Here is a 20,619-nt window from a genome sequence, read left to right on the forward strand (position 1 = left end):
TTCACATTGGTAGGGTAAAAAGTGACCTTTACTTGACAAATTTGAGAGTTCAGTTTGCAAAAACTTACATAACAAAACTTACGTTACATGTCATTCAAATCAGGAGGTGGCAAAAACCTAGTACAAACAAATGCTGTTAACCGCATAGCTCTAAGTGGCATAGTTTTTTTTATTATAACTGAATGACACATTTTCTGGGACACCTTGTACATCATTGACTAGAATACACATATTTCAAATCAGGGTTGGTGCTCATACCTTTCCTATGCATTGCTTTAGTATACTCCAGAGGCTGAAGTCATTCTTTGAAAACATAGGCACTGGAAGACGGGCCCTATAAGAGAAAATCCAAATGTGACTTTGATCATCAAAACATCTGACAAAAACTCAAACATGACCACACCAGCACTGGACAGCTTCTAAAGTGTTTTACAGTAAATACGTAGTCGCTATGCTCGTTTTCACTGTACGAAAAACGTACGTAACTATAACGTATGTAACTTCACTGAATAACTTCCCTCTTCAGTCAACTCTGATTTCTAATCACAGCAGTCTCGTTCAGAGAACGAACTGTAATTCTACATTCGTGGCTATCACACGGGTACGCGCGCGAAGAAGCCACAGTGACATCTATTCTCGTTTCCCCGCTGTGAAAGATTAATAAATGTGCAGATTCGGTTTCAAGGGGAGCGTCTATATTGTCTCGCGACCGAGGGCTCGAAGAGAACAGCACTTTGGGCAAATTTCGCCGTGCCTTTGTGTTAATGTCGTCGAATGAAGTTAGAGAGTGCTAGTATGGCCTTCCCGAAGAAATAACGTCGTTGTTACTACGCGTGCCCAGAAACCAAGCTTAGCTCGCCTCTCGTCTGGACGTTCTCGTGGCCGGCGAGCATGTCGTCCGCAAACGGCCGAAAACATTAACATAACCAAGCTTCGTTTTACGACACCAATTAATTGTACTGGTAACGACGCAATATGCAAGGTGCTCTTTGTATGTACAAGGGACAACTGATGAATTTTTTTTTTTTTTTTTTCGTAAGTCTCAGTTGTTTGCCGTAGCGTCACTGCGAGTTAGGAACGCAAGCGCCCCGCTCAAGTAATGAAAACACTATTCCGTAAAGCCTAAAGAGGCTGATATATGCATTATACCGCTTGCGTACTGCGTCTCCTATACTGATGCACTCTGTTAGCTCTAAAACATACTTTCACTGGCCATAAGAATCCTCAACTATACTCAGTTCAAAACGTACTTTTCGCGCACATTAATTGAACATTAGTATATGTAGTGTTCGCGAACTGAGCTGCAGTTGTGCCCATTCACTTTTGTATCAACGCAGATCGCGTTCAACAAATAGTCGTGCAAACGCAGGCAAGCATGTGTCCGTCCATCCGTGGAGGTCTCCTGTAAAGCGTGCTTTCACTGCACTTGCGTAATGTACGCAGGAGAAGCAACCGAGCGATAAGACTCTCCACCTGCTCTCTTAGCGAGCGGACGTGATGCGCTATTGTAACGGTGTAATTGTGTAGCCCTTCGGGTCCGCCTCGATAGACACTGGAAGGAAGAAGGCTGGAGCGGAGCGAGCGAGAGGGAAGGTACTACCCTCGCAAGACCATAATGTACATCACCACTTGAAATAACCCCGAAGCGCAAGTGGCGTGGTATCAAACAAGTGTCAGGGTGCTCCTGGGGCAGTGATTCCTACCACAGGGGGGACTACTTCAGCAGAGTGCCGTTGTAAATGCAAATACTTCAATCTGTTCAAGTTCATATTCATCAGTAAGAAGTGAACTAATAAAATTATATATATATATATATATATATATATATATATCTTGAAAAGTTGGAGTTGGATCGGACGGCTACGTAATTATAGTTGAAATAAATGGGAGACAGAAGACGAAAGTAGGGGAAGTAACAAAAAAGGGGTTTATTAAAACTTAAAAATCATAAAACTTAGGGAGGATGTCTACGTTACGGCGGAAGCTCCGCCTTCTTCGGGACAAAAGAGCTAAATGTGGCCACGAGGCTGATAAGGGGCCCCTTATCAGCCTCGTGGCCACATTTAGCTCTTTTGTCCCGAAGAAGGCGGAGCTTCCGCCGTAACGTAGACATCCTCCCTAAGTTTTATGATTTTTAAGTTTTAATAAACCCCTTTTTTGTTACTTCCCCTACTTTCGTCTTCTGTCTCCCATTTATTTCAACTATATATATATATATATATATATATATATATATATATATACAGAATAAAAGGCACTGGCTAAACGTATCATTCAAAACATAATTGCTTTATCGCTCTTTGTCACCGTCGAACAGTAAGATACAAAGTTCTTGACGTAGACGGGTAGAAAATCCAGCGAGGAAGTATGAAAGGAAGTGCCTCGGGACGAGAGCCGCCCATATTTGGAACAGAGACTGTTCTTCTTCTGGGCATCGTCCTCGTCATTGACGCGGTATTTAAAGGGTTAGGGATGACTGAAAGGTTCATGCAGGGATGACGTGTTAAAGGTTCATGCCAATTGTTCTGATGAGGACGGTGCCTAGAAGAAGAACAGTCTCCTGTTCGAAATATCCGCGGCTCTCATCCTGAGGCAGTTCCCTTCATGAGTGCTTGACAAGTACTTTAAAGTACTTTGTAATTTACTTTAAGTACTTTTGCAACATGGTGCTTTGTACTGTACTTCAAGTACCACAAATTTCATGTACTTGATACTTTGCTTTAAATACAGTTTTGAGGTTCTTTGCCCATCACTGGTTTACTAACCAGTCGCTTATACGGTAGAACGCATTCCTTAAACGCATATTTGGTTGCGACGACCAAAAGAACTCCGAAAACCCTTTTAGGACGTTTAGAAGACATTTTGAGATCGAAAAGTTGCTTAACTCTTGGAAGTCAAATTCGTGCAAAGCAATATTAAGCTACAATGAAATAATGACAGTTGATGAAACGGCACCAGCCACTGGGATATGAACCGACACCCTGCGATGTCCCGTCAGGGATTACACCATGGTAGCTATACCCACCACTGGTGCCTTGTCATCAAGTGCAATTATCTTGTTAAGTCGATGTGTGGCTTACGTGTTGTGTTGGTGGTTCACTACCTGAGCTACTGCTTGCACATCGAATAAATCGAAGCTGCATTATAGACAGAAATACATCGCCAAGTCATTGACGACGATCCGTCCGCAAAACTCTTTCTTCCTCAGCATAATGACCACAACGCTTACAAGAACTAGCGTCATTGTCTCCCTGATATATGATGCAGCGGGACGCCTTACTGAAAAGGTTTTCAATCCTCCGACCTTGTGTTGGCGATGTCTCTGGAAAGTGTTTAGTCCTTTTATTCCAGGGGAATCAATATACTGGAGCGCAATGTACTGTGAAAGTGCTTACTGCACGACCAAAACACGTGACACCTGAACATTATGCACAATCTGTAGTAGTGTGCGAGAGTTATATCTGTGGATACACGGTTGCGGATGTTGTCAATCTTATCCGCGCACACTTCTAATAATGTGCACCCTAAGGTCCGCCTAGACAAACTAATTACATTGTGCTGCTCGGAAAATACGCGATTGAACAAAGAGGCTAGGGCACAAGGAGAAGATCAAAGACAAAGATCATGTCAGAGCCGTCTCTGCAGATAAACAACAGCAGCCCCTACTGCACCGCCATTATGCCTTCAAAGGGAGTCTACAGAACCAGCTATGGTCATATGGCAAAATCGTCTAATTGTGGCATGCCATGGGACTTTAAAGGGTGTGAACAACTGTTACGCTCCAGCTGATGCAGTGTTAGTCCTGAGGAACGTGCACCGAGACAATGAAAAGGACCAGTATTAAAAGACAACTCGTCGCCATCTGCCTTGTTCGTACCAGAGGGACACAATATCCAGTTTCCACCCGTTCGTGTCAAACTGTACACTTCGCAAACCCACTTTGCAGACTGATCCCAACGTCCTTGTCCCGTCTTCCTATACGTACACGAGGCTGCAGACTTCCGTAATGCGAAACGTGCGTCTTCTTAATACGCTCGCCATTTTCAAAAGCAGTCATCGAGGGAGTGATTCCATTAGGCACTTTCGGCGGCAAGCGTCGCGTCGAATGAGATACGCTATACTAATTAAAGGACACACAGCGGGCGCTTTTCGGTCACATTTCTATCTTATATCATTCTTCTTTCCTCACACGATGGTCGTTGCTTGGATGGAAGCATGACGCTGGACAGCTCTCTGTGGAAAGTCATTCGGTAAAAGCAACTCTGAGTAGTTCACGAAGAAAAGAGCGGCCTCCTTACGCTTCCTGGCTATATTTCACCACAAATTTCAGAGTGTCGCGCTAAATTAAGGAGCGTATGGCTCGCGCACGTGAATCCGTGTAATGCCAGGGGTGGGGGTCCAACACCTCTCTGAAATCCTAGAGTGTGAAATCCTCCTGCATGTAAAGTTTCCGTAGCAACCCACTCTAAACATTTTTTTTAAAACTATTTTACTAGTATAAGGCCCCCCGTATGACTCGTTGATAGTAAAATGAGGTATAATGAGGTTGGATAGCTGGGAGTGACAGTAATTCGCTAACTGTCACGCTGGCAGGTTGCTCACACATTAGAGAGACAGACATTTTTCTTTTTTTCAACAACTGCATAATCAGCTTGCAAAAAAAAAAAAATCTTGTGGGGAAGCTTAGTGGGAAACAATGCGAAGAGTTTGGGTGAAATTAAGACATAGCTATGTCCCTTCGACTAAGCAAACTCTCCTCTCCAGGGATTGAAGTATTCTGGTTCTCACCTGAAGCTCACCTCGCATCAGATCACATCTACAGCACGTATACGCGGGTAAACTTCGTCTTTGTACATTCCCCCTCATGTATCGCTCCAGGAGGGCAGTTCAGATGTCACCAATAAATAAACGGTGTATTTTGTCCAGGTTTAGCTTAGTATTGTACAAACATATTTCTTGCGAATCGACCAGGAGCACGTGTTCTCGCGCCTAATTTATAGAGCCAACCGTAGCTCCGGGAAAATCGTATCTGTGTAGTCCGTACCAAATCAAACGTACGTATCAAATATCGATTCCGGACTAAATGTCGGCCGATGTCAGGCAAAATGACGCGCTTATACAATACAGGATGTCTTTCTTTAGGTGTCGCAGATTTTTTTATTAAAAATTGGAGATCCCCAGATGTGCCGTTTGGGCGTCTAACGTACCTGGCTTGGCGGACATCTTTCCTAGCCGTTCGCATCAGGGTTCGATGACTAACTAAAATCCGACAGTTAGTTAGTATATTAGTAAAATATGATATACCACCTAGGAGCTTTGAGCAACCCAGCATGGGTGCTCCATTGCAAAAGCTCCATGCGCAAGACAAGAGAGAAAGCTTGTAGGCACAGCGCTCATAAAAACAAAAGTACTGGCGTGTTCTTGTTCGTGCTTTACCCTTGGCAATGACACATTTTGTAGAATTCCAGGACTATCCTTTCATTTGTATTGAGCCCGAATTCGCAAACATTTTAGTGCGCGACACTCTATCGAGATGGCTGCACATGTTCGAGTCGCACCAAACTTTAATTTATTAAAAATCAACGGCTCAACCTTTTCCCCTAAAAAATACGTCATTGACTAGAGAAAAGCTAAGAGAATACGCCAGTAGTAATGTTAAGGTGCTAGTTTAGAGCGCTCACGTGTCTTGCGCGAACAAAAGTCGCCCATAGATTTCTGAAGAAGTGATTCCCCCTTAATTAACTTATTAATTAACGAATTTTAGGAAAAACTGAGGTGGCAGGATTAAAGACTGTCGTAGACCAAAGCTATTCCAGCTGTCAGCGATTTGGAAACGTTTCTGCGCTTCAAGTTCCGAGCAGTTTTTGCTTGCTATGCAATTGAGCCGAAACTGAAAAAAGCGCGCCTCAAGAGCGCATCCTCTACGCCGACGGAGGCTTATCTGGCCAGCAGATCGGCACCGCCTACTCCAATCATCTCTATCGCTCCAAGTCATGTGGCCCTGTGACGTGGAATGAGCGCTGTGCTCCCTGCGTTCCCAGTCGGCGCGGTTTCGGCTCATTGGCATATCAAATGCGCGCGCGTGTTTCAGCATTTGTTAGACGTGGAATGGCTTTCAACGTCGATAGTCTCTCGTTGTGCAATATATCGCTTTTTCTCGAAATCCCCTAATGAAAGAGCCAATTCGTGAATTTAGGTAATTATATAGTCATCTCGTAGTTGCATACTTTCTTGCAGAGGGTGTCCGCCTGGCCGTATAACTCAACTGCAAAAACGACATATATGTTGCTCTCATAGATTTGTAATAAAAAATCTGTGGCACATAAAAAAAAGACACCCTGTATATACGTGCGGTGGTAATGAAGCACCATTCAGTGCAAATGGACCAGCGCCCTGATATCTTGAAGGCAGGCAGAACTAGTCAGTGACATTTCGTTCGGAGTTTCAATTCAGCAGTTTGGGGGGGGGGGGGGGGGGGAAGAAAGCGGAGACACCGAAGACGGCTGAGGATACCAAATTCGTTTGAATCTCAAACCGAAAGAAGAAACGGAACGAGCGCTTCTTGGCCCCAAGTTACGTCATTCATTTGCAACAGCAATGATTCAAGGAACTGACATTCTAGGTGCTTGCAGATTGTGTACATAATTGTTAAAAGCATGAAGCGTGAATGTTATGATGTTACAAATGTGCATGTCAATGTGCATAATGTTACTAACATGAATAGTAACTTCCTTACATACGGCCGTGTATTCTTGAACACCATGAAGTAAAAAAACAAAAAAACTATGAATTCAATTCGCAGTATGAGCGTCCAATCCCGGAAAGCGTGCGAACATCGATGCTCGACGCTCACCGTCGATTTCTCCAGTGTTCCGATCCCTATTTAACCAACATACCAGGCGGAGAAAAACAAAGGCAGATCTCCGTTACATGACGCATATCCGTTCCGGTGGTGCATGGACAAACGCCGGCTGAACTTTGGCAAACCACGAAGGAAAAATAAATGAAAACGAAGCACAATACACAGGGCAGCCCAAGGCTTCTTTGTCTTCTTCCAGTGTTGCTAATTGAAACACTCTGCTGATAAGGATGTGGCAACATTCAGATCGATTTTCAGAGTTCCAATAAGCCAGTTCAATTTTATGCTACTTGGGAGCGCATGCGGACCCCTTTACTAATAGTACGTAGCAAAACGGCCGAGCGCTCGGAAATTGCTAGGTCGGCGACAAGAGCTGGATCACGTGACCGTTGCCACCCGAACATGATTGCTAGCAGATTGCTAGGAATCTAGCGGTTTTAGGTACTTGGATCACGCTAGGGCGTCGCGGTCGCAAGTCTTCGAGTTCTGTCGTCTGCTAAACCACGTGATTTCAACATGCGGGACAATGAGGGCACTCGCCACCGTTGCAGTGCAGATGTGACGACACCGGATACAGCTGAGCAATCTGCTGCTCCATCGTTTTGAGACCGGGCAAAAAAAGTGCTGGCTAGCAAATTCCGAGCGCTCGGAAAGCGCCACGCGAACATGCGAGATTTGCTTCATTTTGACCAAGCGAACATGACTGCTCGGGATCTGGCAAAAAAAGTTGCTCCGAAATGACCACCCGAATTCCCCATAACAGAGCATTTCGTGTCTGACCAAGAGTATCGCATTCATTCGGAAACAGCAGCAAAATAGCGTATCTTTCCTCTTTCTCTTTTCGAACACAGTGCATAAAAATTAATGAAATAAAGAAAACGACAAATACTGTTCGTGAAATACCAGCGATATCCAGTCCTTGTGCTTTTCGGTGCAGTTCAAATATTTGTGACGTGAAATGAAACGCCCCTTTCTTCTCTCTTCTTGCTTTTTTTACGTAAAAGTTGTGTGTTTCCGATCATCTGTCATCATTATTTGACTGCTAATTAGTTTCCGAGCACATAAAATCATCCAGCATACCCTGGCTCTCAACATTCCCTTCCATTCTATTCCTTTGTTTGTTGTCCTTCACGGTGCCAACACCAACCACTTGATCGCTTTTTCGTTCTTTTGGAAATATTTTGGTGGGTTTTTATAATTTACGAATGCACATTAATCTATATGTATTGAGTTCTTCTCACGATTTTATTTATTATATGCTCAGTATTCTCTTCTGTTGTAACACCACTTATGTTTGAATACGGTTAAACACTGGGCTGTTTGGTGCCCCATTTTAAAATCAATAAAAAAGCCTTATATAATGCCCTCCGACCTTTTAGGCCCAGTTTCACTAGTTCATTAGTTAACTTTGGGCTAAGTTCAAGGGTTGCTAAAACTCGCATTCAACACTCAAGTCTCGTTTTAGAAACGTTAGTTGGTGACGTGATGAATGTTTTTCAGTGCGACAATGGCGTTGGCGAAACCGGGACTAAGGGTCTTCATAAATGAAATGAAATTAGTTGATAACTGATTTAGTGGAAATAAAACGAGTTACATTAAAAGTCAGACACCTTGCGTAGCTCTCCCACTTCGAGCCCCCTAGAAGCAACAACTTCCATTCGCTCCGCACTCCATTAACCCAGCCCGTATTTACTGTGGAGTTAGCGAACCCCTTGGGAGAACAGAAATAATCTGCCGCGCAGCGCATGCCAAATGAGCTGACCCAATATAGTATACTCAGTCTGGGTTAGCAACAGCATGCATAACCCTATACCACAGGGAACACTCCAAAGCCGAGAGAGCAAATTACATTCACTCACTGCATCATGATAATGCTTCCGAATTGCAAGTAGCGTGCCACCAAAAGAACAAAACGAGGCTACTGCAGTATAGTTTGTATAACGAGCGACACCACCAGACGTACAGATGCGTCGCAGGTTAATTGAATCAGCCCTTTCCGGAGCAGCAGGGTATCGGCAAGTTTGCAGGTGCATGGAAGCTTACCCAACGTTCATTTTGTGGTGCGAAGAACGTCGGAAGGACAATCCATACTCTATCTAGGCTTATCTGGGCTGCCAAGCCTTCTGGCGCTGACTGGTTTCAGCTAAATCCCACGGCAAAATCTAGCGATAAATAGGCTCATAGTATGCCTTCGTTGCATGTTTTTCTTTTCTTCCTTTTTTTTTTCTTTCTTCTTTTTACGTAATGGTTTTATTGAATAATGACACGCTTCGATCTCGGCAAACCAACATGTGCTCGAAAAGCTATAATTAAAAAACGGAATAAATAATTTTAGGCAATTATTTAGGCATCTGGGAGTTGTACGTGTACCCTGCACGAAATGTCCGCTCCGTCGTAGAACTCACCCGCAAAATTGGTAACAATAGCTCATCAACGCCGACACTCGTGTCGGTCCGTCCGTAAGAGAGAAGTGGTTACCGAAATGAGTGCGGGCGCACGAAGATCAGGATCGGAAGGTGACCCTGTAAATCTACCCCATTTAAATGCGTTTGGGAGAACGCAATCAATTAAACACTCATAAAATGCAACTCGCGTGATGAACTCTATCGCGAACACTGGCTCAATAACAGCCAAGCTACGTCATCATCCCTTCACTTCCCTCTTCACAATTCATCAGCGTGGCTTCCCAGAAAGTTTGCTCGGCTTGGGTAACAGCCTTTTCGCGGGTTCGTAATGTCAAGCTCTTTCTACTTCTTCGAATGTTAATCCGAGGCCGTCGGTTGAGGCATATAATATACTCCGAAGTCCAGACACGTCTGACGCAATCAAGTGTCCTGCTGCTCGCGGTCTAGCAGGTGGATACATACAGCACTGTGTGGCCGTTACCGAAGAAGCGGGTATCGTCACGGTGAAACGACTCCGTGTCGGTATAAAAATGGGCTTAAAGGGACCATGAAATGATTTTCGAGAATTCCGAGTACTCTGCAGGAAACCGTTCTCATGATCCATCACTATCGTACACACATAGACTTTTAACCGTATTCAGTACAACGGGGGCGCAGTTATCAGACAAAAATAGCAGTACATGACCGCTGGATATATGCCTTCGAAGTGGGCTTACGTCATCGCCACCCAATCCTCTCAGCCAACTGTGAACGACGAGGAGGACACACCCCGCCGGACCACGTGGGTGCATGGTTTCGGTTTGGACAACAACGACGTTGTACATCTCCCGTCGAAATCACTCGAAATATGGCGAAAGGCAAATTATCAGCAATGGAGGAAGAGGTTATGTGACACATACAGCGTCTATGGATCGTTCGGTACGCAGCAGCTCGTAGAATGTCACCGACGAAGGTATGTTCTGACGAAGAAGTAGTTCAAAGAGGAAAACGTGCTCCGGTAACCATGCTGACAGTCAACGGCTATATTACATTTCTCGTAGGATTCTGTGTCAACGGTTAGTTACAATCTTGTCTCCAAGTCAAATTAAAACATATTTCATGACAAAGTATGCAAGCTTGTTTGAAAAATTTACACTTTGCTCGCATGTCACGGCCAGTTCGCCTCGGAGGCGGGCCGTAGCAGCTGCGGTTCACGCCTGTGGTAAATATACAATATTTTCGCTATTTGTACGATTTTCAACTTGATATTTCACAGAGTGAACACTTTAGTACAGGGGAACTAATTAACAATGATCGTGGGTGTGTCAAATATCTTTTCATGGTCCCTGTCATGGTCATGGTCCCAGCCGCGTTGTCGGCTGTGTGGCGCTATTGTAGGCAAAAACGAGGTAAGGAAGCAAGTCGTCCCAATTGTCTTGTCGAGGTGAAATAAAGCAGGATGTCGTGTCTGCTAGCGTTCGGTGAGCCCGTGCGTTTATGCATGATACGGCGATGTCAAACGGTGGGAAACGGACCTCTAAGGATTTGGGCGACGAATTACAAGTACTCTGTGTGCTCCGTACGTGTTGGAGGAGTATCCGACGATTAAAGAAGTTTGCAATCTCGGTTGCCGTGGCTGTTCGAAGAGCGGACCGAGGCTCCAACATATATGGTCAATTGTTGTTACATAAGATGATAGCGGCCCGAAGAGGTCAATCCTGCATCTTTGGAATGGATGTTCAGGGGGAGGTAGCGGTTGAAGCTGACCGGAAGAAATAGTAGCATAGACATTTATTGTTGACACGATTATACACAGTGGATACTTTTAAAGTGGCAGAACTTGAGAAAACTTTCCCATACGATGCGTTTCGTAATTTTTGTTGCCTCCAAACTATGGAAGTGACTCGCGTGGGTGGCAAGATCAATATGTTTAGGAAAACGGTTCTCTCGTGAAACTGCATTGTTTCTTTTGGGCTGCTCCATAAAGAAACTACAGGGCTGTGCCAAATACCGAAACGACTAATTAATAATTGTACAAGGATTGTTCAAGGGCGACGGAGCCTTTTATTTCTTCATAAATTCGAGGGGAAAAAATCGGGAAGCACTAAAATACGTCGGTTTCCTTTCTTTCTTTCTTTTTCCCCCAAAGTATTCACCGTGCGCATCTAGACACCGCTGCCATGGCTGTGGCAACACCTTGACATAGAAAGAAGTAGGCGTGCGCATGTAGACATCGCTGTGGCAACTCTTTGATGCATTTGGCGTAGAACCAAGTAGGCTCCTGTCGTAGCCACTGCAGGACATCTTTCTGGAGGGTTTCATTAGGTGTGAAACGTCTGGGAACACATGGTAATCGCTTGAGGTTAAATCGGGGCTGTAAAGAGAAAGGGGCAAAACCCAGCACATTTCGGCCACGGTTGCTACCGTCAAATTCGCCGTGTGACGTTGTGCATTCTCACGAAGAAGAATGACTCTTCCGGACAAAATCCCGGGCCTTTCCTCGGGAATTGCGTTTTGCACGGCACCCTTTATCAACGTGGAGTAGTGCCGGGCACTGATCGTGACCCCTCGCTCCAAGAAGTCCGCATGGATGACACGTACTCGCACGTCCCAGAACACAGTTCCCATGGGCTTTCCAGAAGACGGCTGCATTTTGCTTTTCTTGGCGGCGAGGAAGCCCATTCCGTGACTGCTTCTTTTTGTCTCTGGCACAGCACTAGAAACTACACATTCCGTTCCACACATACATACTCTTCCGCGAATGGCACCCACTTTTTGTCATGGAGCGCATCTGCTCTTTCGCTCAGCCATGCTTCTTAGTTTTCTCTGTCCCGTACTCACGCGTCTCGTCTTCTGGTACTATTCCATACCGCACGGGTTACATAATAAAAAGTGGCATCATCTTATGCCGCTTGTCGAAGCCATCATTCCGTGTAGGAAGAATGGTAGGTACGGTGTACCGACGCTTCCAACCCCTTCACAGCAATGCAGCATATTCTACTCAAGAAAATCAAGTACAAAAAACGACTATCCTTTTTCACCAAGTCCGGCGTACAACCGAAGGGGCTCAGACGAAAGCATATTCGATCCATCATTCCGGGTAGTGCAGCAGATCACGCGCGACCCAGACCGGGGTTTTCATCAAGCTACAGGACTGAACGACCTATTGAAGAACACTCCCCGTTCTTCCTGCTTTCCCGGACACGTCTCTTACTCGAGTCAAAATTATCGCGTCAGCTACTATATACGGTTCCCGTACAACGGATTCAGTCACAACAAAAAAAGAAATTATCCGTGTCACGATGTCTCTGATCCACATAATCTCAAACGCTTTCCTGAATGGGGGAATGCAACGGTCTTAGTTCACTATAGTCGTGTCCATACAATAAACATCATCTCTGGCGTTTAAGGGTATTGTTGAGCATATACTGCTGCCACATTTGACAGCCCCCTAGGTGCTCAGTATACAAGTTTCCTTCAAATCCAAATTCGTTGGTTCTTTAAGAAAATTCAAATTTCATGATGAAAGATGATGTTGTTCCAGCATCAGAACATCATTTCTTTCATGGTCAAATTTAATATTACGGGCAACCCTCTGTCTAAGACCCCACACGAGCTCCGCAGTTCACGCAATGTAGGGCGGCGAACATAAACATGCCAATAATAATGGGAGCGACATCTGTGGACCCGCTACCATCACCACATCGGCTCGTCGGACGTGCTGCATTTTTGCGTACGTGACTCTCATGGTGATTCTGCTGGCAGTTCTGTTACTTATTTCCACGATGTACCAATGTTCTTGCATCTTGAGAGAATATATATCAGGAACTATCTCGTTTGAGCAAGCTTTTTATTCAAGAAGCCGGCTACTTAGCCAATGACTTAGCCGATAGAGGGTTGGGGACATGTGACACTGTTGCTCGACGAATGGGCGATTCTTTCCTACCAGGCTTCGTCCCGCGTCTTTTCACCGCCATTTCAGTCGTGATTAAAAAAATATTCAGTTTTCTGTCGCACATAAAATTTCCAGTGTGGGTTTCTTCCGGAATAAGCTTTCAAATGCCGCTGCCAATATTAACAGCTTGCTTGCTGGTTTACAGTACCTTTAAAGCATAGTTTTGTTATATACTCTTATTACACTTAATACGAAAATAGCCTTTGTCAAAAGCAAATATAACGGTAGAACAGCGAGAAGATGTAAAGTAACAAACGCAAGGAAACACGGACGGACAGAAGACGCGTCCTGATCCGTGTTTCTTGGCGCTTTGTGAGTACCGGCACGCCGTTCTACCGTACCTTGCGGCATATGACAGTCTTTTAGCCGACTTGGTTTTATTTTCATAACGTCACTAGCGGGTGTCCAAATGCCCATACGGCGGTTTGCATGGCAGTTCAGTTGATATAATCGCGTGTATATGTGTGGTACAGTTTTCCGATACTTCAGCACAATTCTATATTTGTATACTCCGTGGCATATTTGAGGAGCTGCGTAGCAGAATCTACGTGTGTACATATCAGATTCCACGTGCACGCGTCTGGGTACGTCGTACCATGTACACCAGACTGGGGTGGGTACATATGCTTCGCAGATGCACCCAGTCCGGTATCCTGCCAACGAGGAACGGTATTTAGTAGCAGGCTGAATTAGAAGAGCCACGATTACTATGCGTTATAGAATTATCGCCCTGTTAGTAATCAATCAATAAACGCATCGCGTCTAGCGACGATTAACGAACACGAGGTCCCAGGCGACAGTACAAATGCAAATGGCGCGTTTGCCATGCCCTACAGAAAGTAAATATGCTCCAAACAAAAATCGGCACCCGTCGTCAACAACAACGGTGCTCCACCATGCCCTACGGTGCAATCTCCGTCGGCACGCTTTTGTCAACACGAGAAATACGCAGCGATAATTAATGAGCGGAAGGGAATGAAAGTTTGGTTTTTTTCACTGTTTGCCCATTTCCCATAATGAGCAAGACCTGGACACAAGATTATGTTGACACCCCCACGGTTGTATTAACGCCCGTAGGGTAATGCTCTTCTTTTTTCAATTGCCGAGAAAGTCGTAAACTCCGCCGTACTCTTCTTGACAGCACAAGCGGACACGCAGTTGAGACTTGAGAGTACGCGTGTCAGCTGTCACCGCTCGCATGAAAGTCGCGTTATTCAATGAAAGAAGCCACGGCACATGCGTGAAAAGATAACACACGCTACAGAGATACCTTAAATACTTTAGGATACACTTGTTTTGAGAAACAAAAACGACCCACGCTCCTCCCCTACACGACGAGAGGAGGAAAACACGAATAAGGCAAACGAACAGAAATGTATTCCATCATGTTCTTCAACTCTGTACTCGATCATCGGACACGTTTCTCTCTCTGCAACGAAGATATCTACAAAATGCAAACAGATAAAAAACGATGGACTCACGTGACACGCGTGACGCAACGGTGACAAGTATGAGAAAGAGTATTAGTACGATATGTCACTGAAAGGACACGAATGCACTTTCCACATCTGACACGCAACAACGAAGAATGCATCGTTGCAACTTTTCTTTCCTTCTTTTTTGTCACACGCACTACGAGGCAGTTCTAGCCTGCTTCGCGAAGAAGAACGAAAAAGTGTCGACAGAATTCCTTTCGCGACAGGCGTGTTAGAAGCTCGGTAATGAAGGAGAGAATCTCGAATTTAATCAGCGTTCGTAGCGAGTCCCCTATACCGCCGAACTTTTGCGACCTCCAAATGAGCATAGTTGCGCCATTGGGAATGGCATTATCACCGACGGGAATAATTGTATATTCAAATCGTATTCTGACTCCAACGTAGAATTCGGTATTTATTTCTTTATTTTGGCATACCCTACAGCGCCAACTAGTTACATTCGAATTTCAAACGTATAGTTCCGAAGGTGAACTCGTAAGCCCCAAAATGCGAGGAGAGAGCATAAAAATGGCAGTGCTGCTGCGTGCGAAAATATTCGTGTGTATGCGTCGTGCAGGTACGCTGTGTATCCGTATAATATGCTCTATGTATTCGGTTCGATTATATACACTCACCCCTCGTTCTGCAGATTTCACATTCTTAAAATAATCAACTTGTACACATATACTTTTTTGCTCAGAGCACATATTTGTTAGCGATAAAGCGTAACAACGTAATCGTATTATTTCCATTGGAACGACACCTAGCGTTGCCAACCATACAATGGAAAATTCCAGCATCCAGAACCCAATATGCCAACCAGTCATTGTCCATTACTCTAACCAGAATACTAAATAGTTTTTGCGTCTACATAGAGCGTATTTTCCTCACCGATTTGCGAGGGCTGTTTCCTGAACCATAACATTGCTTTGTTTTGCCGTGTTCAGTAACACTCAGTTTATTGTCAATGCCTTCTAACTTTTTCCTGTTATAATTTATACTGTGTATATGTTGACTGAAAGTGCTATTGGGACTAGTGGCCTTGTCAAGCGCCTAGTACTGCCGCTTTTTGGCAAGTCCCAGCGTGTATTCATTGTAGTGAACTGAAACGAATAAATGAAATGAAATTAACTATTCGCGTTCGCTTCGGGTTTAAAGGTTCACACAACCGAAATTTACCAGGCAGGACATTCACATTCACAATTCGAAGGCAATTCGCTGGTTAAAGGTACAGCGCGGGGTCGCCGACTGGCTTTGTGATTACAGCCTCCACGTGGAAAGTTTCGTTCAACAGTGCCTCGTATATAGTTTTGGACATAAACGAGAAAACGTAACAAAATGTTCATACTGTGGATACCTCACCGGACTGTCATCGAGCTGAGGGTGATTGAGCTTGTAGAGACTGAGACGACAAGAGAGTCTGAAGGGGAGATAGCCTTTTTAATGACCGGCTTGGTTGATTGGTGAAGATGAACTGAAAGGAATGTTTTGATTCTCGCGGCCTGCGGCTGACGATGCGACTGCTACAAGTTAAAATATGGCACCTTGAGGCTCGTGTGTTCCTCAGTGTACGTCAGGGTGATTGAGGGCTCTCGAGATGTTATGAAACGCAATTTGCAACTTTCGTTAGGAGACAGCGACTTGGATGTTTGCAGAACAAAAGCCGGAAGCGGCTGACAGTGACGTCGCACAGCGAAACCGCACGCTATAAAATAGGAAATATTTATAAACATTAGAATATTAGAAATATTTTGCACTGCGACTCTGAGCTTCACAAGAAAACAAGCGTCTATTACATTGGGAAAGCCCCGCAAGAATGCGTCCTTCTATTCCACTTTGTACAATCTCACAATTCCAGAAAGCAACCGTACACAGAATCAAACGCGCACATCGCAGGGAAGGGGTTGCGAAAAGGACTCCCCCACTTTTGGAAGAATCATGTTGAAGATATGGGGTTCTTTTCTCTCGTGCGATCTCACATTCTCAAGTTATCGCAGATCGCAAACCAAAATCTCGCTCTGCGAGAGAGACTCCTTTGCCCACAATTGCCCCCCCCCCCCAAAAAAAAAATATATATTTATTATCAAAGTTCCTACGGTAACTGTCTGCTCTTCCCCAGGAGTATTCCCTGTTTAGGGTTCCAATCTGCATATCGAGCTTCTGAAATGGCATTATCATTTTTAAATATTATTACAGAAACAGCGTGATGCGGAGTCAAGTCTGGCTTTGTGTATCGAATATATGGACTGCCATATTACAAACAGTGTGTCGAGCACACGCGGTTACAGATGTTTAAAACACGGACAGTGCTGAGAGGAAGAGCGTAACTTATCGCGAATAAGCGTGTTCTTATAACGCTCACCGTCTCCGGAACATCTTTGTAAACAAACTGCGGCAAATAGCTATCTCATTTCAGCTCATTCGAAGACTGTATGTCGTGAACAGCGCGAATGTACCAGTAATCTTTCATTATTAAACCCGGATGTACATGATATTGGGAGGCACTGTCGGACGAGTCAGACGATGCTAACATATTTGGTCCCGGTACATACGAACCTTAATGTGTGTTGAGCGAAGTAAATATGCTCGAGCGTATCTCTCGCAAACGTTTACATTCTTCATTTCCTTCCATATTGACACGGATGGCGGTGACAAAATGTGGGACGCAATAACGAGGACCGTCGACAGCCATTGGATATTAGAGAGTTTTAACGAATCGCACGCAAAGGCGGTAGCGTACGTAACGAATAGCGTTAATAGCGTGCGCGAAGCTCTCGTTCTTTTATGGCCGTGCGTAGAACCACCAACGCTATACCTTACATACGTAAAGGCGATAGCGTACGACATACTAAAACTCACAATTTTTTTCTTCATGCGGTACCGCGATCTCTCACGCATATGTTAACGAATTTGACGTTATATTCGCGCTGATCGAGGATCCAAACTGGAAATGGCTCGTACAGGCAGTGGGGCAGGACTGTTTCAATTCGTTTGTGACAATCATATACGTAATCGACGCTTTTCACTAAAATTCGTGGGGCGGTGCATGGATCAAGAATGTGTTTTGTAATAGACCCGGTTTAACTTGGTTTGATTTGTAATGCCTACGTGCTTCTGTTTTAGTGTGCTGAAATGCATAATAAACTATAACGATTAACTAAGAAATGTAACTAAAACCTAGGGACAACGATAAATATCGAGGCCACCCCTTCAGAGGTTAATCGAGGAGATTAGTCATATTTCTCTCTCAAAGCTCCTCGCTCTATGGACAATTCATTCGAAACAGTTTTTCCCAACCAACTTTTTCAGGTTTGACTGCAGACACAGGACAAAAATGATCCGGGATAACAAAAGTCCATTTACCAAATTCGTTCCTTACCTTCTTGGACATAACATTTCCCACCAACCCCGAAACTGAGGACGGCAATAGCATGTAACGTGTGTCCCAATGGAAATGTTGGTGGTGTCGCCCATAAAAGGCGTTGAAATAATAACAGTCAACGAAGTACTCACCAGTGAATCTAACTTTGCTGGAGATCTTTGAGAAACCTGAACGACATGAACGTAGGGCGCCTTCCTCGTATTCGTTTTCCGCGAATGTAAAGCTTTAGCGAATATACGTCCAGTCGCGGCTTTTGTGCTCGAGACAGTTTCGAGACAGCACTTCCGCCTATATGCTATCATCATAAACCCCTCGTCGGGCTACCTTCGAGTGGTTTATGTTCTCCTGCCGGCACATAAACGCGCCACGGCGTTCAGCAAGAAAGTGGTGAAAGAAGGTCTCCTTTCGTTTCTTCGTGACGCAGACATAGAAAAGTCGCGGATGCGTGTAAGACGGACACTCCAATGATGCCAAGTGTGTCCGTATTCGTGTCTACAAATGTTCCCGTTAACATGCAATGTGTACTCCTCGCCATCATTAGGGTGCTTGAATACTAGCTCCCTCTGGTGTAAGGTGAAGACAGCCGCGTCTTCTGCTACGAATTTCCGCCATCTTGACGCCCATGCACGCACAGCTCGCGACGCGCTTACACAAGTGTAGCTATACGCTTAGCTAGAGGTTACATTTAGGAGTTGAGTAAATACATAGCAGACGAGTGAAATCTGAGCATGGTGCCGGTGGGCTTCAAAATGGCGGCGTTCGCTTCTTCAAATAGTGATACACTTTCCTTCCTCGTCAAGTCGTATCAAGAACACTTCCCAGCCCAACCTGGCGAACAGGTAGGATTCCGAAGCTTTAGGTCAGAACATATCACCAAATTTACTTGAGTTCACCAAACATTACTAGACACCAAGACCTTGAACTTTAAAGAGCATCTTAAATAATTCTTATACTCTACTCAAATTACTTTGTTTTGAGTATTTTATAGTCTATTTTAAGTACATTTTACGCCGAATATCTTATTTTAAATACTATTGCGCAGTATTTTGTATAAGTTTGGCATTCCCATTGCGGCATTGCTCCCGTAGGTGTCCCCACTGTAGCATTAGCTGCGTCATCACCGGGAAGAGCTAAATCCGGATACACAAATTGGAAAAGAGTTTGTTATCCTCCAAAAGCAACCGCGCCTATTTCTCCGTCAAAGCCGTCGTCCAATGTTTTTGTTTTCTTTAATCGTGCCTAGATGACCCTTATTTCGCACATCCCGAAACCACTTTCATCCCAGCAGATTAAAAATATGCCACGAAATGAGGGGTTTTCCAACTATGGGTTTCCCTGGAAGAATATTGCAGTTCATCTACTAAGCAACAGAACACAAAATCAGAGAAACGACGTATATTACACTGGCCTTTTCCGCGAACCTGATGGGGGAGTCTTTCTCCTCCGAGGAATTCTTCTCACCGACCGTCTCCTCTCTCTGCGCGCATTTTCGTTTTATCCGGGAAAATAGCGTAGTCCGCCCAATCTCCGCGCAAACATGGCTCTCGCGGGCATACCTCCGTGTCCGTAGCATTGAGAATTGATACTGCTATACAGCAAGACGCATCCATTACTAAGCACGTGCGTTCGTTTTAGTGACGTCATATCGACTACTTTTTTGGGGAGCCAACAGACGACAGGGAAAGTAAACGAAAGGACTTTACCTTCTCGCTTTACTTCTTTAGTCTCGTTATGGCGACTCAAAAACGCGGAGGTGAAGATGGGCCGTGCGGGACGTGACGAAAATACGCTTGGACGTCATATGTGTAGCTTACCACGTTCCACGAGATAATCCGCTCGGGGAGTTTTCTTTGGTTTTGTACGAAAGTATGACGCTTGTCGAACCCCCAATACGGTAAACAACGCTGATGTGGCCGTCTCCAAGTCTGACGGTTTAAATGGACGAAAGAACTGTGACATGGTACGGGCAAAATGTGTTTTGTATTAGTGCTGCGCGTATATGCGTGTGCTTGTGGATTTTTCGAATATCGAGGCGCAAAACTGCACATTCGACTTAAATTCATCCTCGGATATGGAACTGTATATTCGAATCGAAGCGATGTGCCTTCCAAGCCGAATATATTTCCGAACAAGAGATAAACTGATGTTCTGAGGCTGGAACAACATAGAGGGGACAGATACACACAAAGCCAGATGACGCACCCCGAAAGTCGCTGGAGAGGCGTGTTAGCTTAGCTCAATTGGTAGAGCCCTGGACCGGCAATCCAGAAGATGTGGGTTCGATCCCTACAGCTGGCTAACCTTTTCAGTGACTTTCATCTTTCATCGTTGATTTCTTAGGCAATTTGAGGCTTTGTGTGTATCTGTCCCCTCTATGTTGTTCCAGCCTCAGAACATCAGTTTATCTCTTGTTCAACAGGTGCCGCTTGCGTCGATTTCCGTCGTATGAATGTGTGTATGAGTGAGCAAAAATGTAAGAGTGAAAGGAGGGTGAGTGAGAGTGAGTGGCTGGTTTGTCGTCCCTTCAGATGACGCACCCCGAAAGTCGCTGGAGAGGCGTGTTA

The 20,619-nt window shown here is 44.8% G+C and overlaps 1 protein-coding gene across 4 annotated transcripts in view; it reads right to left on the reverse strand.

Moving 5' to 3' along the window:
- LOC135393780 (oxysterol-binding protein-related protein 1-like) overlaps positions 1-20,619 on the reverse strand; it is a 73,129-nt gene that overhangs the window by 15,695 nt on the left and 36,815 nt on the right. For all 4 annotated transcript variants that reach the window (XM_064624040.1, XM_064624039.1, XM_064624041.1 and 1 more), the window contains exon 16: positions 259-334. In XM_064624040.1, the coding sequence (XP_064480110.1) occupies positions 259-334 (76 nt within the window). The remainder of the gene's footprint in view (positions 1-258; positions 335-20,619) is intronic.

This window comes from Ornithodoros turicata, chromosome 5 (genome assembly GCF_037126465.1).
Source record: "Ornithodoros turicata isolate Travis chromosome 5, ASM3712646v1, whole genome shotgun sequence".
In the NCBI taxonomy this organism is placed as follows: domain Eukaryota; kingdom Metazoa; phylum Arthropoda; class Arachnida; order Ixodida; family Argasidae; genus Ornithodoros; species Ornithodoros turicata.